Source organism: Dermochelys coriacea, chromosome 8 (assembly GCF_009764565.3).
Source record: "Dermochelys coriacea isolate rDerCor1 chromosome 8, rDerCor1.pri.v4, whole genome shotgun sequence".
In the NCBI taxonomy this organism is placed as follows: Eukaryota; Metazoa; Chordata; order Testudines; family Dermochelyidae; genus Dermochelys; species Dermochelys coriacea.
The window spans coordinates 108,969,885-108,992,917 of NC_050075.1; the positions used below are offsets into that span (position 1 = coordinate 108,969,885).

General features: G+C 50.8%; 1 protein-coding gene across 2 annotated transcripts in view; it reads right to left on the bottom strand.

Moving 5' to 3' along the window:
* The window catches only part of TIE1 (tyrosine kinase with immunoglobulin like and EGF like domains 1), a 46,447-nt gene that overhangs the window by 11,905 nt on the left and 11,509 nt on the right, over window positions 1-23,033 (bottom strand). The window contains exons 3-12 of one of the 2 annotated variants that reach the window (XM_038414545.2): window positions 16,534-16,644; window positions 14,074-14,229; window positions 12,979-13,110; window positions 9,106-9,246; window positions 8,282-8,410; window positions 7,359-7,504; window positions 6,694-6,838; window positions 4,353-4,511; window positions 3,066-3,203; window positions 2,198-2,488 (exon numbers count right to left, since the gene is read on the bottom strand). In XM_038414545.2, the coding sequence (XP_038270473.1) occupies window positions 2,198-2,488; window positions 3,066-3,203; window positions 4,353-4,511; window positions 6,694-6,838; window positions 7,359-7,504; window positions 8,282-8,410; window positions 9,106-9,246; window positions 12,979-13,110; window positions 14,074-14,229; window positions 16,534-16,644 (1,548 nt within the window). The remainder of the gene's footprint in view (window positions 1-2,197; window positions 2,489-3,065; window positions 3,204-4,352; window positions 4,512-6,693; window positions 6,839-7,358; window positions 7,505-8,281; window positions 8,411-9,105; window positions 9,247-12,978; window positions 13,111-14,073; window positions 14,230-16,533; window positions 16,645-23,033) is intronic. The other variant, XM_038414548.2, reaches the window with a different exon arrangement.

Below are 23,033 nucleotides of genomic sequence, written 5' to 3' on the forward strand. Positions count from 1 at the left end.
GAAGGGATGGGACAGAGGAGGAGGCAGGGTCTAGTGGACGCTGACCACTGCCTCCCTTTACCCCAGCCGTGGTATGGGACAGGACCCACAAGTTAATCAATGGCTGGTCATTTTTTTAAATTAATATTTTAATTTCTTTCTTCAGCACCACAGAAAGAAAGGAATGAGCAGGCTGGGTCGGGCGTGAGGTCTGTGTAGCCTACTTGCCTGTCTCTTGACCATAGCCAGACCAGGAGCTTCAGAGGACAGTGTAAAAACCTCACAGCAGGCACGTGTAGAATAGTGTGCCCTCCATGAAGGTCTCAGCCTGCTCCCTAACGGTCAGAGATTGACTTAAGGCCCAAAGCAGGGTTCTATCTCCCTTCCAAAAACCCTTTTACACATTAACTATAATACCTGTGCATATTACTGATAGCCATAGAAATGTCCGACCCCTCTTTGAATCTTCCTATATTCTTGGCCTCAATGTGATCCAGTGCCTGTGAGTTCCACAGTCTAATTACAGTATCCCAAAGTTATGCAGAATTTGGTGACTGTCACCTCTAGGGGACACTGTTACCTGACAGCAGGAAGGTTAACCTCTCCAAAGCACAGTTAGCTGAAGTGGGAGCAGTATCTCCAAATCTGCACTTGCCCTGGGGACAACTCACTGCAGTTTATTTTAAGTGAGGTGACTTGTAGAAAAGTCCCTTCTCCAAACAATAGGGAAATTCAGTGCCCCAAAGACTAACTGCATCTGTCCTGCTTGGTACTTAAAGTGCCTACATGGGGAACAATATTTAATAATGGGCTCTTCAATGTAGCAGAGAAAGGTCTAACACAGACCAATGGCTGGAAGTTGAAGCTAGACAAATTCACACTGGAAATAAAGTGTACATTTTTACTGGTGAGAGTAATTAACCTTCAGAACAATTTACCAAGGGTTGTGATGGATTCTCCTTAAATGAAAATTTTTAAATCAAAATTGGATGTTTTTCTAAAAGCTCTGTTCTAGAAATTATTGTGGGGCAGGTCTCTGACCTGTACAGCACAGGACAGAGTAGATGATCACAATGGTCCCCTCTGGTGTAATTCCAAGGAGGTTGGTGCAGTGGCACCAGGGAAGAATTGAGCTGTTGTGTCTGAAAAGAATCAAACTGGGGATGGTCAGTGCTATAATTTTAGTCCTATTAAATGACACAAGGCTAAGGAACCACAGCAATTTCAGCCACAAATTACTGGGCTTGATGCAGGAATCACCAGTGAAATTCCATGGCCTGTGTTATTTATTATTTCATAGAATCATAGCATTAGAAGGGACCACAAGAGTCACCTAGTCTAATTCCCTGCCACAATGCAGGATTTGTATTAGAGTAGCAATCTATTATTCTAGTGCTGTACACACAGAGGGCAGGCAGTAGCCATGGAACAGGCGATTATGCAGCAGGAAGCCACTCTGGGCCAAAACAACTGTAGAAGAAAGAAAAGGAGACAGCGTTTCCCTCCTCAGGCAATCGGCCTAGGGAGTCATGGCTGCAGGGGCTGAGTGACATATGGAGCTGAATTGAAAGAGGTGCTGGATAATAGTTTTATGCCTAATAACACTGGCAACTGTATACTAAGGGCTTGTCTGCACCGAGAACTTAATCAGCACAGCTACATCTCTCAGGGACATGGAAACCTACACCCTGTCGACCTAGCTACCACCTATCGGGGAGGTGGATTATTACACTGATGGGAGAGCCCCTCCCGTAGGCACTACCTATCCTAACACTGGAGCGCTCAGCTGTGCCTCTGGGGCGGTTCATGTGCAGACATATCTAAGACAAAAGAATGAGCCTCATGCTTCAAGATACCAGCTGATCCCTACCCGGGCCAGGAAAGATTTCCCCCTCCCCATGTCAGGCTAAGCTATTTACATATGCACGACTGTACCATGAGCCAGGTCATCATGGGTTTTTTGCCTCTTTCTGAGACATTCGGTATTGGCCATTTTCCCTGAAATAAACAGGCAGAAGAGCCCAATGGACCAGTAGTCTGATCTTATGTGGCAAATTCTATGGATCGGATCCCCAGCCAGCGTATCTCCATTCAATGGGACTATGCTGATCTACGCCAGCTGAGGAGCTGGCCCCACGTCCCTATGACAGACAGTTCCCTCCCTTTGCTCCTGACAGTGCTGGTTCTGCAGGGGCAGGAGGGGCAGTTGGTTACCTACCTTTGCTGTTGATCATAACCTTGTAGAGGTCAGATGGAGGGCCCAGGCTGGTGCAGTGATAGACGAACACTTCCAGGCCATACTCCTTGTTGAACTCTAGGTTACGGATGCGGGCAGAGTGCACAAACATGGAGGTTATATTAATCTCCCGGACAAGCACTTTTGCTGAGTCCAAGAGACGTACAATGAAACCATTTGCTGGCTCATAGTTATTAGGCAAGTTCCAATTAACATGAAGCGTGTTCTTCCCCTCTACCGACCAACCTTCAATCACAGGTTTGGCTGTGGGTTCTGTTAGAGACACAAGGTGGGGGAGGTAATATCTTTACTGGACCAACGCCTGTGAAAACCAGACAGCAAATTCACTATGTGCCAGTCCATATTCACTGTAGGCTCCAGGGCCTGGCAGAAACCTACGCTTGTATCAAGGCCTGATCCTGAGGGGGTGGGAACTCCCCAATACATTCAGACTGGACTCAGTACGGGCCCGGACTCTCCAATCAGCTGGAACAGAGTTGATTAAATCAGAAATTCCAAGAAAACGGGGAGTGGGTCAAGATGGACTGGACTCGACAGGGTTAAACCTCATCGGGTTGACTCAGAGCAGAGTGAATTAGGTGAGATTCATGGAGCAAATGGCTTGTTGTGAATTAAACCACACGTGTGCAGAGCCCAGGACAAGAGGGCCTGATCCCCGATTGGAAGCTCTAGACACTGGTGCAGTATAAATCAATAACCAATGGATGAATTCACCCAGCTCTAGTCCTGGTGGCTCTTGGGAAGGGCAGGGCCAGGCATACCCATTCCGTAGTATTTTTATTTGGGGGATTCCTTTCCTGTCTGTCCCCAGTCCCTGCCAGGCACTCACCTTGACACTCTGTCACCATGACTGCCTGTGGCCCCATAACACCTTCCCCTTTGTCACCAGGGCGAGTCAGCTGCACTTTGACCAGGTAGGCGGTGACTGGCCGTAGGTTCATGAGTGTGATGTTTTCACTGTTGTCAACTGTTGATTACAGAGGATCCTGTTAAACTGAAGCCATGTGACTGACAGCTTCTGTTCCTCCCAGAGCCCATCGCAGGCTGAGCACTGGCAGCAGGATGTCCCCAGCTGGCCCGCTGCCTCTTCCCTCCAGAAAGCTCCCTGGGCCCAGCTATTAGCAATATGCAACATGGACTTGCTGGATCCCAGCATCTCAGCTCTAGCTTATCGCTGCCCGCTACTCAGCCTGCCCCCTTTTGCTTCTCCAGTTAGACCATTCCCACTAGGACTTAGAGGATTTCCCCCGGTGCTACGAGAATGCACTGTTTGGCGAAGCTAGTGCTTGGAGTGCCCGATGCCCAGTGTCTTAGGGCTGGAGCTCAGAACAGAATCTGGGTCAGCACCAGCCCCATTCCTAGGAACAAGAAGCTCTTCACAGAGCAGCATATTTGATTCCGGTCATGGTGCTGCCAGGCCTCCCCCATAGGCAGCCATGCCCTATCCTGTGACCAGGAAAGCCCTGATTGCACACTCAGCCGAGCATAGATTGAACATGCTCCCTGCAGTGCCACACACTCTGCTTTCTCCTAAAGGCCCCTGAAGAGATTCCCTGTGATGTGGCAGCCAGGGCAAGGCAGAGTGGGATTAGAGCTGGAGGCAGTGGAGGGGACCTCCTGGGAGTGCTGAGGAAAATGGCAAGGGGAGAACTGGCCGAGCAAAGCCCTCACCTGCCCTATCCCTCTCTGGCTAGGGTTGGAGTTTCTGAAGCATGGGTTCTTGGCCTGTGTCCAGCCAGGCATGTTGTCAGTGGGTTCTGAGCCACTGCTGCAGTCATGATGTGGCATCACCTGTCAATCTCTACAAAGCAGTGGGTTCTGCTGGTTTTCACTCAGCCTGCGAGGGTCTCCATAGGCTTTACTGACCTGCTAACTCAGAAGCAGCAGCAGCTGGCTCAGGCCTCCCAGGGGTAGGAATTTCCTTGTTGTAAAATCAATTGTGGCCAAATTTGAGCATGACACCAAAATCGGAGCAGTAGCAAATACAGGGAGGAAAGCATCAAGTGGCAGAGAGACACGAAGGGTCAGTCCTGCGGGCAGTGGGGCAAGAGGCAGAGCGGTCGCCCCTGTGACTCTGATCCTGCCCCAAATGTCCCTTGCAAGCTGACTCCCTTACCCACAATGGATGACCACGGTGAGGTGTTGTCCTTGGGCTTGTAGAGCAGTTTGATGGAGGTGACTGGGCCGTCACCAGAGAATCCATCCACTGGGGAAACCACAAGCTGCCGACTCTGCTTAGCCAGCAGCCGGGGGGGGCTCAGTGGCACTGGAGGGACTGTAGGCAAAGAACAGAACCAACATCAATAAACCCAGCCCAACCGTGAAGGAAGAAGGAACAAAGCAATGTTTAACATGGACACTTGGCCACATTGACCTGCTGGTCAGCCCTTGCCCAGGCTTGTCTGATACTAACCCTTCCTTTCCTTTTCCCCTTTCCTTGGTAGTCTAGGGGGAACCTCATAATCCCAGAGTCTCTGCCATCAGTACCGTGATGGGACATGCCCTCATCCCACTGACGGAGAGGCTAACACGTGTTCTTGCACTCAGGCAGCGCCAGCTAGGGGCATGTGCAGAATCTGCTCCACCTGGAGAAGGGGAGCTTAAAAAGGCGACACTGCTACTGTGAGTGGTGGTGGGATTCCCCAGGAGGAGAAAGTGCTAAGGACTGCCGGTGAGCTCCAGTAGCCAGGGCAGCCCAGCCAGGGAGTGACTGTCCTTTCCTCCCACCTGCCTTGTCTGGGGGCAGACTGACACCTCACATGGGCCAGGGGCCCTGGAAGGCAGCTCCCCACTATAACCAGTGGTGAGACCTGGGGAACATCACCAGGAACTAGAGGGAATTGGACTCACAAGGGACCATAGGAGTGAATTGAACTGCCAGGAGCAGTGAGATTGCCCAAGTTGCCAGGGTTCCTAGAGGGGGCCAAGGGGCAAGAGATAGAAAGATTCTACAGCTAAGACCAGCTAAGATTCTACAAGCACACTATACTGGTTCCTGTAACTGTGACAAGGCCAATTGCTCCCCAGAGGCAGAGGGCAGCCCTGGACCTCCCCCATGCTGAGCTCAGGCCTGGGGAGCCTGCCTTGGCCTGCGGGGAGATGGACGTCTTTGGCAGTGGAGACTCCACTTCTCTCTAGTTCCTCTATGTAAGCGGAGTCTGAATGAGCTCTCCCCTAACATCTAGTGGTGAGCTGTGTAAAAAGACTTCAGGAGGTGATCTCATTTGCATGGACACACCCACCCTGCCTAGGCACTCAGCATGATGGGATTGCTTGCCTAAAGGATCACTTGTGGCTGATGCTGGATCCCCAGTCTCCTTGTTATTGGGGCTGGAGTAATAAAGGGTTGTTATCCTTGTTGTGTGAATTGAGGGCAGCAGAACTATACCTGGCATACCCCAATGGAGGGACTCACCCTCAACTGAGAAGCACTCACTAGGCAGGAGACATGGGTTCTAAAACCCAAAGAGTAGAGGAAAGTTGTGGATAGGTATTTGTGTTATGTAGGTCTGTTTAAGAGTCTTAAATACAATTTAAACCTTTCTGTCTCCACTGTATAATAAAATAACTAATTTAGATTCAATTAAGAGTCTTGTTATATGCTACAGAGCTAAAATCCTTGATTACTAGATCTAAGTATTAGATCTACTTTGGGACAGTGTTTCTGGTACAAGAGACTACCCAGTGTGCCCCAGCAGTGAGGGCTTCCCCCATTAAGAGCTGAAATCACTGAGAGCTGTGTTAAGTGGTGGGCCCGGAAGACATCTTGGTGAGTAGCTAGTAGAGAGGTGTGGCCAGCAAGGTGGCAAGCGACCAGCTGGGCACCTGGTGAAGAGGTGCGGCCAGCAAGGTGGCTGGTGGAGAGAAGCAGCCAGATCAGAGCCCTGCAGAGAGGTGCAGCTGGTGAGCAAGTGCTCGAGCAGCGGAGCATGTAAGGTGCCTCCTTACTTCCCCCTTCCACCCAGGGTGGGAGGTGAATTCTGCAGATGAACCTCTGGATTCTGGGGCTGCACTGACCAAGGACAGCAACTGTGAGTGGGGTGAAGAGAAGGGACAGGCACATTAAAGGGACTTTTTGGTTGCTGGACTTAAGACCCTGAGGAGAAAAGGACACTGCCCGACTTACTTGGGGGTGGGTCTTTTGCTCAGGGTTTATGTTCATGAACCTAATTGTGGTGTTTTCCCAAATTAATGCTGAGTTACTCCCCTTTTTTTATTAAAAGTTGTTGCTGCACTCAGACTCTGCTTGTGAGAGGGGAAGTATTACCTCTTAGAGGCGCCCAGGGGGTGATGTGTAATTGTCCCTGGTCACTGGGTGGGGACTTGAGCTGGTTTTGCATTGTACTGTTGAAAAGGAATCCCTAGATATTGAACCTGGCCCTTGTTGCTGCCACTCGCATTGGCAGCAGGGTTACACTCTCAAACATCCCAGCTGTTCCCTCCCCTGCTCCGCTCACCTTTGACATTGACCTTGACTCTCCTGCTGTCCTGTCCCCCGCTGGTGGAAACTCTGCACTCCCAGAGGCCGGTGTCCACCTCGGTGAGCACTGGCACCAGGAACTCAGAGGTGGTTTTGTCTGTTTCCATGATGGCTTTAATCGACTGGGTGGGAGAGAGAAGCTGTAGTTACCCATCCTAGGGCCACAGGCACCAGGCACAGCTGCAGTCAGAAGGGTAGAACAGAGATGGCTGGGGTGGGGAAGAGGGATGCTGCTCAGGATCCAGGCCCGAGCAGGCTCATGTTCAGGTCTGCAGCCATGATGCACTAGATGGGGCTACACGGGCCTAGGGATTTGGGGCAAATACCAGCTTGGAGCCTGAGGTACCTGAGGGCAGCTGGACCTAGACACACAGAGCCCTGGCAAGGTAGAGGGTTGCACAGATAGCAGGGGCAGGGGAGGCACAGAGAGCCTCTTCTGGGAAGGGTGGGGGCCACAAGGAGCACTGGTGGAATGGGACTGGGGCGGGGAAGCACAGGGAGCTCTGGCGGGGGGGTGGACCATGGGGGCACAGGGAGCCCCGGCGGGGGGGGGGGGGAACTGGGGGGAGGCGGCAGCACAGTGAGTCCTGGGAGGATGTGGGGGCACAAGGAGCCCTGATGGGACAGGAGGGGGGCGGGTACCGTGAGCACTGTCCCGTCAGCCTTGCGCAGCTCGATGCTGTCTCTCACTGGAGGCGGGTTGCCCGTGGCCATACAGCTGATCACAGGCTGGGAACCCAGGTTAAACTCCAGCTCTGTGTCCAAGTTGATGATCTGGGGAATCCGATCTGGGACAGCAAATAGCAGTGCTTAGCACAGTCCCCCTAAGCTCACCACTCTCACTGCCCCTGAGCCAGAGGCTGCTGCAGGGCATCTGGGAGGCCCAGTGCTCTGCCCAAACCAAGGGTTTTGCATTGAGGTCCTCAAGGCAGCTCTGCAGAGGACCCCCAGTTTTAGATGCCCTGAAGAAGTGACTTCCCTGGGCTCTAGGGGAAAGTCCCAGCAAGGACGGCTGGTGGATCTGCCCCCCTTCTCTGCTGACACCGTTTCATTGCTCATCTCCCAGGTCTCTTCCCGCACTGGTGGGCAGGAGGAGCCAGCACCTTGTGCCCAGACAGCTCTCCACACCCCAAGCCAGTGCCCATGGGCCATGGTCTGAGCACCTCAGCTGGGCAGTGATGTCCCCTGACGGAGCTGGCCTTCCCAAGCGCTGGCATCTGATGAGCCTGCTCACGGTGCTGCAGCACTCTGCTCTCCCACCCAGGGCCAGGGTCTCAACCAGCTGCACTTCGGTGACTTTACAGCCAAAGGCACTGCCCTGGCACTGCCAGCCAGGGAGGGGCTTCATTAGCCTGTCTTTAAGCAGCACTTTGCGGCATGGGGCAGGGAGCAGTTCCTGAGGTTTCGAGCACCCCCAGTGTTACAAGGGTCAGTAAGTGGGTGGTGCTCAGACACTGTGAGGATGGGACTGGGTGAACACCAGCGACAGAGAACACAGCAGGCTCCTGCCTGGCAATGCAGGGCACCCAGGCAGATCATAGGTATTGCACTGAGGGCAACTCTACCTGATTTCTCGCAGCACTCCCCATGCCACCCTGATGGGCAAACGCAGCCACTGAAGCGGTTACAGGTGCCTCCATTTTGGCAGTGACAATGCAGGGCACAGTCTGCGCCATAGTGTCCAAGAGAGCAGGCTGGAGGGAAGAGCCAAGAGTTCACTGGTCAACACCTGGCAGCGGTTCAGGATTTTGGCTTGAGGCCGGTGCAAGGAAGAGCACAAGCAGCAACCGTAGACTCAGAGCCCCCAAGGAACTAATACTGTGTCAGAGCTAGGTGTCAGTGGCCCAGGGAGCCAATCCTCACATGCCCTGCAGTCCAAGTGGTGATGTGTGCTCAGGGCTTTCTACTTTAGGCTCCCTGCCCCATTCTCTTCCAGCCCAGCTGTGTCCCCAGAGATCCATTGTGGGGCTGGCCAGGGACGGGGGGGGATGAGAGGAGATGGGGAAGCAGCAGAGAAGATTTGTTTGCTTCTTTCTGCTGCTGTCTGAGCTGTGGAAGTTTGCGTGGCTGATGGGTTGGGGATGCTGTGAGTGCTTTGTCAGGGGGCTGCAAAAATGTAAACATGAGCTGAACTCAGCATCCTTGAGGGAGCCCCGTTGTATCTGGAATGTTGCACAAGCAGCAGGAGACCCAGCAAAGACAAAAATCACAGCAAACCAAAAGAGCCAAATGTATGGGTGGGGGTTGGGGCTTCCTTGGCTCCAGGGCTGTCTTCTTTTTGAAATATAAAGGTCAGGCCAACTCTGCCTTGGAGGGACCCAGTCTGAGGGTGGCGCCTCTGTCGCGGGGGCGGGGGGGAGAGGAAGGCAGGCCGGCAAAGCTACTGTACCTGTGCTGCACTGTGACCCACTCCACCCAGAAGCGCAGGAGCAGCCGTATGGATCTGGCAGGCAGAAGCTCAGCCCCTTGCAGCCCTGGTCACTGCTGCAGTGTTCCTGGCAGTTACGGCCAAACCTCCCTTCCCTACAGGCTTCAAAACAAGACAATTCTCATTACTCTGCTGCAGCCAGCACCGGTCCATTCACTGCTCTCCATTTCCACATGGCCTGGCCCTGCCCCAATGAAACTGGCACTGCTACCACCACCACCAGGACAAGTTACGCAGCCAGCAGAGAGATGCACTAACAGCTAATGAACTTACCAAAACCAACAGGGAATTGGGGAGGCCCCATGCCAGAACACAGCTGAAAACAAAAGTCTGTTGAGATCCATAAGGCAGAGCAGAGATTCTGGCCATTACTGGTGGGGGAATCCAGCCTCAGTCCCGTGTAAAATACAATGGTATAAGCAGTAAGAGCAAAATATGTTTTAGCAGGAGATGGAGAAACACCACTGACAGGGACAGGATAGGCAGGATTTCTGCCATCTTACTGGCACAAGAGATCTCAACTCAGGGGACAGTGAACAGATGATCTTTGGGTAGGGCCAGATACTATGAGAACCTAGTATGCTGTGTCCAGGCCAGCAGGACTAGAATCACAGAGTATAGGGCCAGAAGGGACCATTGTGATCATCTTGTCTGACCTCCTGCACAGAATAGGTCAGAGACCTGCCCTGAATCAATTCCTGTTCAAACTAGAGGATAATGCTCAGAAAAACATCCCATCTTGATTAAAAATTTGGAGCAATGGAGAATCCACCAAAACCCTTGTAAATTGTTCTCACTGTTAAAAATTTGCACCGGGTTTCCAGTCTAAACCTGTCCAGCTTTAAGTTCTAGCCAATGGATCTTGTTATAACTTTGTTAGCTATACTGATGAGCTCCCATTATCCAATTTCTCTGCCTTGTGTAGGTATTTATTGACTGATCAAGTCATGACCTTCTCTTTGTTAAATTAATAGATTGAGCTCCTTGCTTCTCTCACTGTATGGTACATTTTCTGATCTTTCAGTCATTTTCATAGCTCTTCTCTGAACCTTCTCCAGTTTATCAACATCCTTTTAGCAGTGTGGGCACCAGAACTGGACACAGTATCCAGTAACAGCCTCACTAATGCTGTATAGAGAGGAAAAATCACCTCCCTTCTTGACAATCTCTTGTTAATACATTCATGGATACATCCACCATCTTAGCTACTGCATTGCAATGGGATCTCACGTTCAGTCACTCTGGCTCCATCCTGTAGAATCTTCCTCAGCATGCAGGGGAAATGAGGGAATGGAGAAAGGTCGCAAGGATCCCCTTCCCCAGTGTGAGTGGAAGGTGCATTCTGGGTCCCCATCCTCTCTCCAGCACAACTTCAGACCCTTGGCGCTGTGACGTGTAATACAAGCCATGGCTGGAGGACCTCATCTGGCAAATACTGTAATACAGATCACATGGTGATCTGCACCCTCCCCCATGGATCTATGGTGATTGTGCACCTGCAAGGTGAAGAGACAATGAGATCACTATATTCTGGGTGCACCATGGAATAGAGCCTGAGCATTGTGACCCTCCCTCTTCGTGAAGTCCCAGAGCCTGGGCTCCAGCCCAAGCGTCTACACCACAGTTAAACAAGCTCTGCAAGCCTGAGTCAGCTGACATGGGCCAGCTGTGGGTCTTAATTGCAGTGCAGACATACCCTCAGTGTTCAGACTGTATTTTATTCTAAACCCTTCCACTCATGCCAGTACAGCGCAACATCACAGTATTCAATCCCTACATCTTTCTGCCTCTCTTACTAGGGCCTAGCTGGTAAAGAGATCTCCCTCTCTAGGGAGCCCTTCAGGCCAGGCCACACTCAGCTCAGCCACTACAGTCCCCCCTTGTAATACTTCCTTCCTGGCTTTTATCAGGTTAGCCAGCTGAGGACTAATTAGTTCCTTACTTCTCCATCCTCTCCTTCTGATTAGCTAATTGTTTGGTCAGCTGTCTTTGGGGAAACTAATTGAGTCATCAGAGTGCTGACCCACCTGTCAGGTCTCAGCACTCTGTCACACACCTCGCCATGAGCTCCCAGTGGGATACAAAAAGGGCTAATGTGTCTCTGGGATATAGTGAGCAGGGTGAGGATTTTACCTCTGTCATTGGTGAGACTGCTACTGGAATACTGCATCCAGTTCTGACATCCACAGTTTTAAAATGATATTGAAACATTGAAGAGGGTGCAGAGAAGAGCCACAAATATGAATTGAGGGCTGGAGAATGTGTCTTACCATTAAGACTTAAAGGGTTCAGTCTGTTTAGTTTACCAGAAAAAAGACTTGATTACTGTATGTAAGTCTGTTCATGAAGAGAAAATACCAGGTACTTCAGGGCTCTCTTATTCAGCAGAGAAAGACAGAACAACAACCAGGAAGTTGAAACCAGACAAATTCAAATTAGAAATAAGGCCAAAAATTAGCCATCAAGGTGATTTACCACTAGAACCAGCTCCCAAGGGAAGTGGTAGATTTCCATCTCCTGCTGTCTTCTGATCAGCCCGGCTGTCTTTCTGGAAAAGCTGCTTTACCAGACAAAAGTTACTGGGTTCCAAACACGGGGAAATGAGTGAAATTGTCTGGCCTGTGATAGACTGGAGATGAAACTAGCTGATTTAATGGTCCCTTCTGGCCATAAAGTCTATGAGTCTATGAACCCAGACCCTCAGTGGGAAGAATCTTTGAAGGCATCTTTACAAAAGGACGGTCCCTCTGTCCCAGGATCTAAACCCCAACTTCAGCACAGAGGGAGTTGAGATGACACGCTGCCTCCCACACCCAGCACTAGCAGAGCCTCTTGCAGGAGAAGGTTCTCTCAGATCCCTGAAGGCTTCACAGTCCTTAACTGAGTGCTACTCTCGGGGGCAGGTAAGTTCCCTGCCTCTCTGGAAGAAATGGGGAGCAGCGCCTGCCCCCATCCTGCTAGAGCGGCCCAGCCTCCCACGTAAGCCTAGGAGACTCACAAACAACAGACATTTGACAAATCAGTCAAACTCCCGAAAACCGCAAACAGCCCCTATTGTCTAGAGCAGGCTGAGCCACAGACCTCCTTGAGCCCATCTCCATGTCATAGACTGAAGTCAACCCCAGCCCTGCATCACTGTTCCTGTCACACAAGGAGGCCCAACTCCAGCCTGGCTTGTTCCTAACCCTGCATCCCCATCCCCCAAGGAGCCCTAGGTACATCACAGCCCATCCCCATCCCTGCAATACTGTCCATGCCACACGAGGCCCAGCTCCAGCTCATCCCCATGCCCATCCCCCAAGAAGCCGCAGATCCATCATGCTTTGTCCCCATCCCTGCATCACCATCCCTGCCACGCAGCAGAGAAAGGGGAGAGGAAGGCTCTGTGCCTACTGCAGCTGGAAAATGCAGAGACAGGGAATCATAAAATCATAGAATATCAGGGTTGGAAGGGACCTCAGGAGGTCATCTAATCCAACCCCCTGCTCAAAGCAGGACCAACCCCAACTAAATCATCCGAGCCAGGGCTTTGTCAAGCCTGACCTTAAAAACCTCTAAGGAAGGAGATTCCACCACCTCCCTAAGTAACCCATTCCAGTACTTCACCACCCTCCTTGTGAAAAAGTTTTTCCTAATATCCAACCAAGATGGCCCCCACTGCAACTTGAGACCATTGCTCCTTGTTCGGTCAGGGTCAGGGTCAGTGGAAGGAGTGGGGTGTTTATTACCTTGGCCTATGGAGTGTGGGGTTTGGAGGTACCTATGCCCCACCACTGCTTACTCCTGCTCCAGAATGCACTCTTCCCACAGGGGCTGGGTGTGTGGAGTCCATACCTTTCTCACAACGAGTGCCCATGAAACCTGGAGGGCAGATGCACTCCCCAACACCGTCATGGCAGATGCCTCCATTCAGGCAGTCAGGACAGTCCTTCTCACAAGAGGGGCCCCACTTCTTCGCTGGACACCCTGGGGAGAAAGCAGAGGGGGTTTGGGGCAGTGCCACACCACATGAACCTGTGGGAGCACCGGCTGCATACTCAGTCTGCAGCTGAAAAATGAACCACAGCCCGACGGAATCCTAACCTCTGGGAATGCGAGTGCAGAGCCTCCAAGCTAGGCAGGGCCAGGGAAACAGGACCCACCATTCTGACAGCAGGAAATGCCAGAGGGGCCCATCTCCCAAGCACACAGACCTCAGCCCCGTGATACACACATGTTCAGCCCCTCCCAGTTAACATGGCTCTGCATGAATGCCTCACTGGCACCCCAAAGGGCAAAGCTGAGCCACTGTTCTCTCCCACCAAACCCCACTGCTCCCTGTTCTCTGGCACCACCCCTTATATCACTCAGGCGTGGAACCTGGCGTCACCTTCAATTCCGCCCTCCCTTGCACCCATGCATTTCCAATGCTGCTTCCCTCTCCAGAACATTTCTTAGATTCCACCGTTGTTTTCTATTCACACAGCTGAGCTGCCCTCCAGGCCCTCCTCACCTCCAGTCCTGACCTCTGCACGTGCCTCCCTGTGGGGTCAGGGCTGGGGGGAGAGCATGGCAAGAGCACTGTTTTGTATCACAGCCATTTCTGGCTGCCAGAGGAGCCTCACTGGGCCCAACACAGCCTAGTTTAGAGCAGCATTCTGTACAGGCCCTAGCTAGCCCCAGAGCCAGAGGGCGGCAAACGCGACGCACAGCTGAGCTCAGACAAAGCCAGACCAGGCCCATCTCTGCTTGTCTGACCCCAAATCCAAGCCCTCCGTTTCTCTTGGGCCAGGTCTCAGCCTAGACTAAGCCCTCACATCCACCAGCCCCTTCTCCAGTGGTTCTGTTGTATGTCTGGAGCCTAGGCTCTGGCCCCACATGGCATTCCCGCCCTGATCCCTACCCCAGCCAGGCTCCAGACCCAGCTCTGAGGTCCCACAGCAATCTTACCTCTCACAATCAGCCTGTAGAAGGCACTTGTCAGGGGACTGTCCCCAATGAATGTGGCACTGTACACCCCATTCTCACTCAGACCCACATCCGGTAGGGTTAAGGTGAACAGTGTCCCATTCACTTCACCCCGGTCCGTTGTCTGGTAGTAGGTACCTGAATTAAGGAAAGAGGGCAAATGGCATCAGGTCCTGAAGTTACCCAACACTGGAGCTGGCCTGAGTCAAACCCTGTCCCCGTTTGTCCCTCTAGGGCTGTGGTTCTTAACCTTTACTGCAGCCTGCACCTCTTTGGTTCTCAAAATATGTTCTCGCACCCCTTATCAAAAATCACTGAAGCAGGTCAGTTCTTTAAACCTGTTTGTATATTACAATAATTGTTAAAAAATGTGTAATGTTAATAAATACGTAGGTTTGATGAAACAAAGTAGTTGTACTTAATTTGTACTTACTCTGCTAAATTTGTGTTTTCAATGATTTACCTTCTAAAAAAATCTGGCATCTCTTGCACCCCCAGGGGATGCATGCACCCCAGCTTAAGAACCACTGCTCTAGGGAGAGCCAACGATCTGCAGCTGGGCAGCACCAAGGGGCTCTGCCCTCTTCAGCTTGATGACCCAGACACATCTCTAGGATGTGGGTGAGCGTCAGATCTCTCCTGTACTGTCCCTGAAAGGCCAGACCAGCACAGCGGGCACAAGGGTATGAACCAATCCCTGGCGGCCAGTCCTGTGGCCATCTGTGGGAGATAGGGATAGGGATCCCAGAAAAGGCAGGAGTGAGACAAATGTGCAGCCTGACTCCTCCTCTCCCTGGTTAGTGAGGTGCTCCCTCCAGGGTAGGTCTGACCCCCAACGACAGCACTGTCTGGAGGGACTGCATCAGATGGAGGCAGTGTCTCTCGGGGTCCATCTGCACTGCAGCAGGGTACACGCTCTTCAGCATGGATAGACAGACACAAACTAGCTCTGGTCACACTAGCATACTGCACTGTAGCCAGGACTAGCAGAGGCAGGGGCTCAGGCTAGCCGCCCACATATGTAGCCCAGGGGGCTGGAGGGTTTGTGCTCAGGCAGCCAGCCTGAGCTGCCAGCCAGGCCACTCCGGTGTGGCTACACTAGTTTTAGGGCGCTATCGTGAGCTGAGCTAGCATGTCTGTTTCCCCACGCTGGCAGGCATTGTGGTGTAAACATACCTAGGAGAAGGGGGGTTCTAAAGACACTGCAGAGCGAGTGCCTGAAGCCTATGGCACAGTTTGGACCAGAAACTGCCAAGGCTCATCCTGCTCAATGCGACTGCCTTGAGTACTTCCAGAGCAGTCGGGGGGGAGGGGCACCCACCCCAGTCTCATTTGCATTGGGAGCAGGGTGGGAAGTGAGGGGGAGACTCACTTGCCACTTGTCCTGGGCTCATGCAATGTAGGGTTCAGTTATGTGTGGAGGAGGGTCTCACTGAGCACTCACTCTGACTCTGTGTGGAGGGGTTTGCGGGTGATAGTCTCATTGGGATCATGTGCCCTGACTGTGTTTGAACCTTGGAACCTGGTCCAGAGCTCTCTGGGGTCCCTGGCCCTACGTAGCCACAACAGTCTGGTTATTCACGAGGGTTGCCTGCCCCAGCCTGGCAAAAGGGGTGGATTACTGGGGTCTCCTGCTGTCGGAGGGACTCTATCCTGGGAAGCAGTGACTCTGAAAAAGATTTGGGGGTCGTGGTAGATAATCAGCTGACCATGAGCTCCCAGTGTTAGGCTGCGGCCAAGAGGGCTATTGCATAAACAAGGGAATCTCGAGTAGGAGTAGAGAGGTTATTTTAACCTTTGTATTTGGTTCTGGTGCAACTGCTGTTGGAATCCTGTGTCCAGTTTTGGTGTCCACAATTAAAGAAGGATGTTGATAAATTGGGGAGGGTTCAGAGAAGAGCCATGAGAATGATTAAAGGATTAAAAAACATGCCTTATAGTAGTAGATTCAAGGAGCTCCATCTAATTAGCTCATCAAAGAGAAGGTTAAGGGGTGACTTGATCATAGTCAATAAGAACCTGCATGCAGAACAGAAATTTGATAGTAGGAGAGCTCCAGCGGCCAAAGGTCTAACACAAGCCAATGGCTGGAAGCTGAAGCTAGACAAATTCAAACTGGTGATAAGGCACAAATGTTTAACAAACCACTGGAACAATTTACCAAGGGCTGTGGTGGATTCTCCATCACTGGCAATTTTAAAATCATGGTTGGATGTTTTTCTGAAAGATTTGCTCTGGTTCAGGCTGGAATTAATTCAGGGAAGCTCCATGGCCTGTGTTATATGAGAGATCAGACTTGCTGATCACAGGGTCCCTTCTGCCTTTATTAGCTATTAATCTCTTGGGGGCATGACTCCCTGGGGTCTCCTGCTGGGGTGTGAGGGGACTGCTCACTGGGGTTGCCTTCCCCAGCCAGGGGAAGCCGCTCATTGGATCACTTGCCATTTCTTTTCCACAAGACATCTGTGTTCTTCTTGTTAAGGACTTTGGCAGAGAACGTGGCTGAGTCTGCAATGCTCACAGTCTGGGTGACTTTCAGTGGGACCAGGTGGGCTACAGAGAAACGGAGAAAGAAGGGTAAAGCTTAGGAGGGTGTTTGAGTGTCCACAATGACCCCTCTTTCCCAAAAGGGGACAGCTGCTGTGGAGGAACTGCCAACCCCCGGGACAACATTAGGACCAAAAAAAGGAAAAAGTTAACATGTCCTTCTATGGCACAGTCTCATAGCTGATGTCACTGAGAGCAGGGCAGATCCAGGCCAAGCAGCACTCTGATATCCTGGGCACTGTGATGTAGAGATGGGAGCTCCTCACACCCTGTACTTCATAGGTGCTGGAACTATGGGTATGGGGGGCGCTGCCGCATGCCCTGGATTGAAGTGGTTTCCATCATATCCAGGGTTTACTGTTCGGTTCAACTGCTCTCTATACACATTGTTCCAGCCCCCCTTGCTGTGCTCCAGGCCATTCTGAAATCCAAAGTACAATGAAGTTACGTCCTAGATAGGATTTCTGCAGAGTGGCCGGGAGTCACCTCTGTCCCTGGCAGTATCACAGGCTGTGGGCTCCTTGTGGGTGCTGAGGAGGGAGCTGCACTGCTCCTGCTTGGGGCCTCTAGTCAACATTTTCACCCATGGGCACAGGAAGTCTGGACCCCGGTATCTCTATGAGCGAGCAATTACCGTGTGGCCTGACTGCCGGAAGAGCAGAGAACCCCAGAGAGACCCATGCATGAGAGAGAAAGGGATCAAACACAGTCAGTGATGGTCTCTGCCCTCTCTGAGCCCTTCTAGGTCCAGCCCGCCATATGGCAGGAGGTGCAAGGCAAGGAGGGGAACAGGAGGCATGGCAGGAGGACACACAGACACAGAGCCTCTGTCTGTCTGGTTTCCCCAGTGTCCACAAGCCTAGCACAAAGGAGGGGGAATTGCCCTCTCATACTAACCAGTACAAGACTAGACGCAACCCATGCAGAAGGGGGCAGCAAGACCGGAAGGTCACTCGGGAATGAACATTAACAGACGAGCTGTACTTGCTCTGCTGATTTTCCCTCTGCTGATACTCACACCTTTTTGCCAACTGTTGGAAATGGGCCACCTTGATTGCACTGGTGTCCTTAGCACTACAAAAGTAATTTTCCCTCCCTTGGTATTTACCCCTTCTTGTCGACTGCTGAGAATAGGCCACTTCCACCTTAATTGAATTGGCTCATTAGCACTGACCCCACCACTTGGCAAGGCAACTCCCATCTTTTCATGTGCTATAATATATATTCTGCTTACTGTTTTTTTCCCTACTCTATGTATCTGATGAAGTGGGTTTTAGCCCCCAAAAGCTTATGCCCAAATAAATTTGTTAGTCTGGAAGGTGCCATAAGGACTCCTCATTGTTTTTAACTGATACAGACTAACACGGCTACCACTCTGAGCTGTACCTGGACCACCAGAGAGCGCTTTGCTGGCAACAATGATTAGGCATTAAGAAGGCTTTGGAGTGAGACACTGTTGTATGGCTGGGAGTGATGGCAGGTTTGCAGAGGACTTCTTGTTGCATAGTATGGGCTGGAGAGGGGAGCAGGACGGTTCACAGGGTAGGTGTGGAAGTATGAATGTAGCCCAATTGTGCTTATGCTGGCGCACCCACTCTCTCCAAAAGGGCCATAATCCTGTCGCTCTTCAACCTCTTGGAGCTTTCCTTTGTTAAGATAGCCGAAGGGAAGTGCCCCTCCCAGACTGTTCCTACAGTTTCTTTTCCCATCTCCCCCAGCTGCTGTTAGTGGCCTGGTCCACAGGCTTAGTCCAAGAGAGTCCCTGGGCAGGCAACCAGCCCCGCCACCCACTTCCCACAGTCTGATCTGCTGCAATGAGATTGCAGGCACAGACTCACCCTTGTCTCTGCATGTGTGCACAACACAAACAATTAATGTGGCCAAAGGATTTCACAGTTCTCCTAGGGATTTTCAGGTTTTCACAGTAATTGTCAGTTTAATGTTTCCTGTGAAATCTGTGTGGCTAATAATACAGCTTTGTAAGTGTGTAGTGATCACTGTTACCCAGTAGAGTCTATATTAGGTATTTATAAATCATAAAAACTGTTAAAAGAACATTAAAGTTTGAAAGTCAACTACTAAAAAGTTAGAAAGTTCCAGAATTAAGGCTGCCCGTACAGCCTTATCTCCCCGCCCCATGGGTGTGCATTATGATACAGCCTTTGATGACCTGATCACATACTATTTTTTTCCACAGGCCCCTGCCTCATTCCGTGCACAGGATGGATGGTACTCTGGGATGTATCAGGGTTGTGCAGTGAGTGATGTTGTCTGTAAGACTCCTGCTTCATTTGTTGCAGAAGTGGGAAGCTATGCGATGAATGAGGCAGAGGACTGCAGAAAAAGAAAGGATGGTTTCCTGGGTAAGGGAGCTGAATGCTGCCTTGGAGAATTGTATCTCTGCCTCTGCCACAGAGTTCCCCTATAATGCTGGGCAAGTTACTTAAAACCAAAGTGCTCACAACTGTGTGGTCTTCATTTTCTGGGTTCCCAGTGTAAGATTCCTGGGGCCAGATTTGCAGAAATGGTAAACGCTCATAACTGCAACTGAAATCAATTGGAGCTGTGCTTTGAAAGTCTAAAGTGCTGTAAAACTGCAAAGAAGTCTGGGAAGTCAAATCTTGTGTGTCACAAGTAGACGTTTCTAACAATTTTGGCCTTAATGTCTCAGCCAAAATTGTAAAGTGGCAATTAAAATACTAACTCATCTCACTGGGGTGTTGTGAAGATAAATTAATTGAGCTACTATGGCAAGAGCATCACAGAAACACCTAGGAGGAAATTAATAATGTTATTTTCAGTACTGGGTGTGGATAGGATGTATCCAATAAGGCATGAGGCCACACATTGTATGAGGAGATTTAAAAAGATACTGAATTATGATCTACTCACTGAAAGAGGTGGGATCCTACGAAAAAGTAGCATGTGATCATGTATTAAGGATTGTATCATAATGAATACGCATGGGGGGGCAATTAAGTTTGCATGGGAACCCACATAGGTCACCAGTAGGGTTGGAACCTTTAGATCCCCACCCCAAAGTCCTGTGCCATGTGAGCTAACAGAATAACTGGCAGCAGTAGAAAACTGTCCTCCTCTATGTGGTCAGCCACTAGAAAGAGGTTTGCCAGGGGGTTTCACAGTGATGTGCTGACAGCAGAGGAATGTTGACTCTCTGGGGTCTATTCTAAGGTCTGAGGGGTGTGTGCTCTAGTGGTTACAGACACTTCTGCCCCCCCCCCCCCCCGCAGACTGACTCCTTCTGCCACTGGCCCTCCAGCCTGACCTCATTCAAGTTCTGGTCTCCCCTCCTCAGTTCCTTGTGCCAACCCCGGTCTTCCCCCAGCCCACTCCTGGCTCTCTACCCATTTTCCACCAAATGCCCTGGCTTCTTGCCCCAGTTTCCCTCCTCATTAACCCCCAAGCTCAGCTCCTCACCCCCCTGCATCCCGCTCAGATTGCATGATTCTTCTCCACCATGCTGCCTGAGAGCACAGCAGAGACAGGCTTGCAGCTCTCAGTTGCTGGGCTCAGAGCCACAACTACCCCCTTGGCCAAGAGAAGCAAATTCAGCGGAAATCCTGCTCAGCCCCTGCATCCATGAGCGACAGCACATGCAGTCTGAGCAGCATGTAGGAGCTGTGAGAGGCTGCTGCAGCATGCTCTGTACAGACAAAAATCATTTTGAAATTTAGCTGCTAAACTCTAACAAGTCTCTACTGAATATGTGAAAACTGCAGTTTTTAGGGGTTCATAACTTGGCCAAATTTGGGCAAGTTTTCATGGGTAAGAACGTAAGAATGGCCATACTGGGTCAGACCAAAGGTCCATCCAGCCCAGTATCCTGTCTGCCGACAGTGGCCAATGCCAGGTGCCCCAGAGGGAGTGAATCTAACAGGTAATGATCAAGCGATCTCTCTCCTGCCATCCATCTCCACTCTCTGACAAACAGAGGCTAGGGACACCATTCCTTACCCATCCTGGCTAATAGCCATTAATGGACTTAACCTCCATGAATTTATCCAGTTCTCTTTTAAACCCTGCTCTAGTCCTAGCCTTTAGAACCTCCTCAGGCAAGGAGTTCCACAGGTTGACTGTGTGCTGTGTGAAAAAGAACTTCCTTTTATTTGTTTTAAACCTGCTGCCCATTAATTTCATTTGGTGGTCCCTAGTTCTTATATTATGGGAACAAGTAAATAACTTTTCCTTATTCACTTTCTCCACACCACTCATGATTTTATAGACCTCCAGGGCTGGTGCAAAGATGTTTCATGCCCTAGGTAAAACTTCCATCATGCGCCCCCCCCCCCCGGGAGCCATGTGGCAGCTCCCTGCCCCCCTCCCTCCCCTCAGCCTGGGGAGCCGTTCATCAGCTCCCTGCCCGCCTCCCTCCCTCCCCTCGGCCCGGGGAGTCGTGTGGCAGCTCCCCACACCCCTTCCCTCCCTCCCCTTGGCCCGGGGAGTCGTGTGGCAGCTCCCCACACCCCCTCCCTCCCTCCCCTCGGCCCGGGGAGTCGTGTGGCAGCTCCCCACACCCCCTCTCTCCCTCCCTCCCTCCCCTCGGCCCGGGGAGCTGTGTGGCAGCTCCCCTCTGCTCTGCCTTCTCCATGAGCACAACGCCGCTGTTCCGCTTCTCCCGCCTCCCAGGCTTGCGGTGCCAATCAGCTGTTTGGCGCGCAAGCCTGGGAGGGAGAGAAACAGACCAGGGTGGTGCTCAGGGGAGGAGGCAGAGAAGAGGTGAGCTGGGGCGGGGAGCGGTTCCCCTGCGCGCTGCCCTGCTCCCCCCCGTTACTTGCTGCAGGCAGCCCTCCCCGCGCCCCCTGCCCCAGCTCACCTCTGCTCCACCGCCTCCCCGGAGCGCGCTTTTGGCCACCCCCAACAACTTGGCGCTCTAGGTGACCACCTAGTTTGCCTAGTAGTTGCACTGGCCCTGTAGACCTCGATCCCCCTTAGTCTCCTCTTTTCCAAGCTGAAAAGTTCTAGCCTCTTTAATCTCTCCTCATATGGGTCCCATTCCAAACCCCTAATCATTTTAGTTGCCCTTCTCTGAACCTTTTCTAATGCCAGTATATCTTTTTTGAGATAAGGAGATCTGTACTCAAGATGTGGGTGCACCATGGATTTATAGAAGGGCAATAAGATATTCTCCATCTTATTTTCTATCCCTTTTTTAATGATTCCTAACATCCCGTTTGCTTTTTTGACTGCCACTGCACACTGCATGGTCATCTTCAGAGAACTATCCCCAATGACTCCAAGATCTTTCTCCTGATTAGTTGTAGCTAAATTAGCTCCCATCATATTGTATGTATGGTTGGGGTTATTTTTCCAATGTGCATTACTTTACAGTTATCCACATTCAATTTCATTTGCCATTTTGTTGCCCAGTGACTTAGTTTTGTGAGATCTTTTTTGAAGTTCTTCACAGTCTGCTTTGGTCTTAACTATCTTGAGCAGTTTAGTATTGTCTGAAAATGTTGCCACCTCACTATTTACTCCTTTCTCCATATCATTTATGAATAAGTTGAATAGGACTGGTCCTAGGATTGACCCTTGGGGAACACCACTAGTTACCCCTCTCCATTCTGAAAATTTACCATTTATTCCTACCCTTTGTTCCCTGTCTTTTAACCAGTTCTCAGTCCATGAAAGGATCTTCCCTCTTATCCCATGACAACTCAATTTACATAAGAGCCTTTGGTGAGGGACCTTGTCAAAGGCTTTCTGGAAATCTAAGTACACTATGTCCACTAGATCCCCCTTGTCCACATGTTTGTTGACCCCCTCAAAGAACTCTAATAGATTAGTAAGACATGATCTCTCTTTACAGAAACCATGTTGACTTTTGCCCAACAATTTATGTTCTTCTATGTGTCTGACAATTTTATTCTTAACTATTGTTTCAGTTAATTTGCCCGGTATTGACGTTAGACTTACCGGTCTGTAATTGCCGGGATCACCTCTAGAGCCCTTTTTAAATATTGGCATTACATTATCTATCTTCCAGTCATCGGGTACAGAAGCTGATTTAAAGCACAGGTTACAAACCAGTTAATAGTTCTGCAATTTCACATTTGAGTTCTTTCAGTGTGAATGCCATCTGGTCCCAGTGACTTGTTACTGTTAAGTACATCAATTAACTCCAAAACCTCCTCTAATGACACTTCAATCTGTGACAATTCCTCAGATTTGTCACCTACAAAGGACGGCTCAGGTTTGGGAATCTCCCGAACATCCTCAGCCGTGAAGACTGAAACAAAGAATTCATTTAGTTTCTCTACAATGATTTTATCATCTTTAAGTGCTCCTTTTGTATCTCGATTGTCCAGGGGCCCCACTAGTTGTTTAGCAGGCTTCCTGCTTCTGATGTACTTAAAAAACATTTTGTTATTATC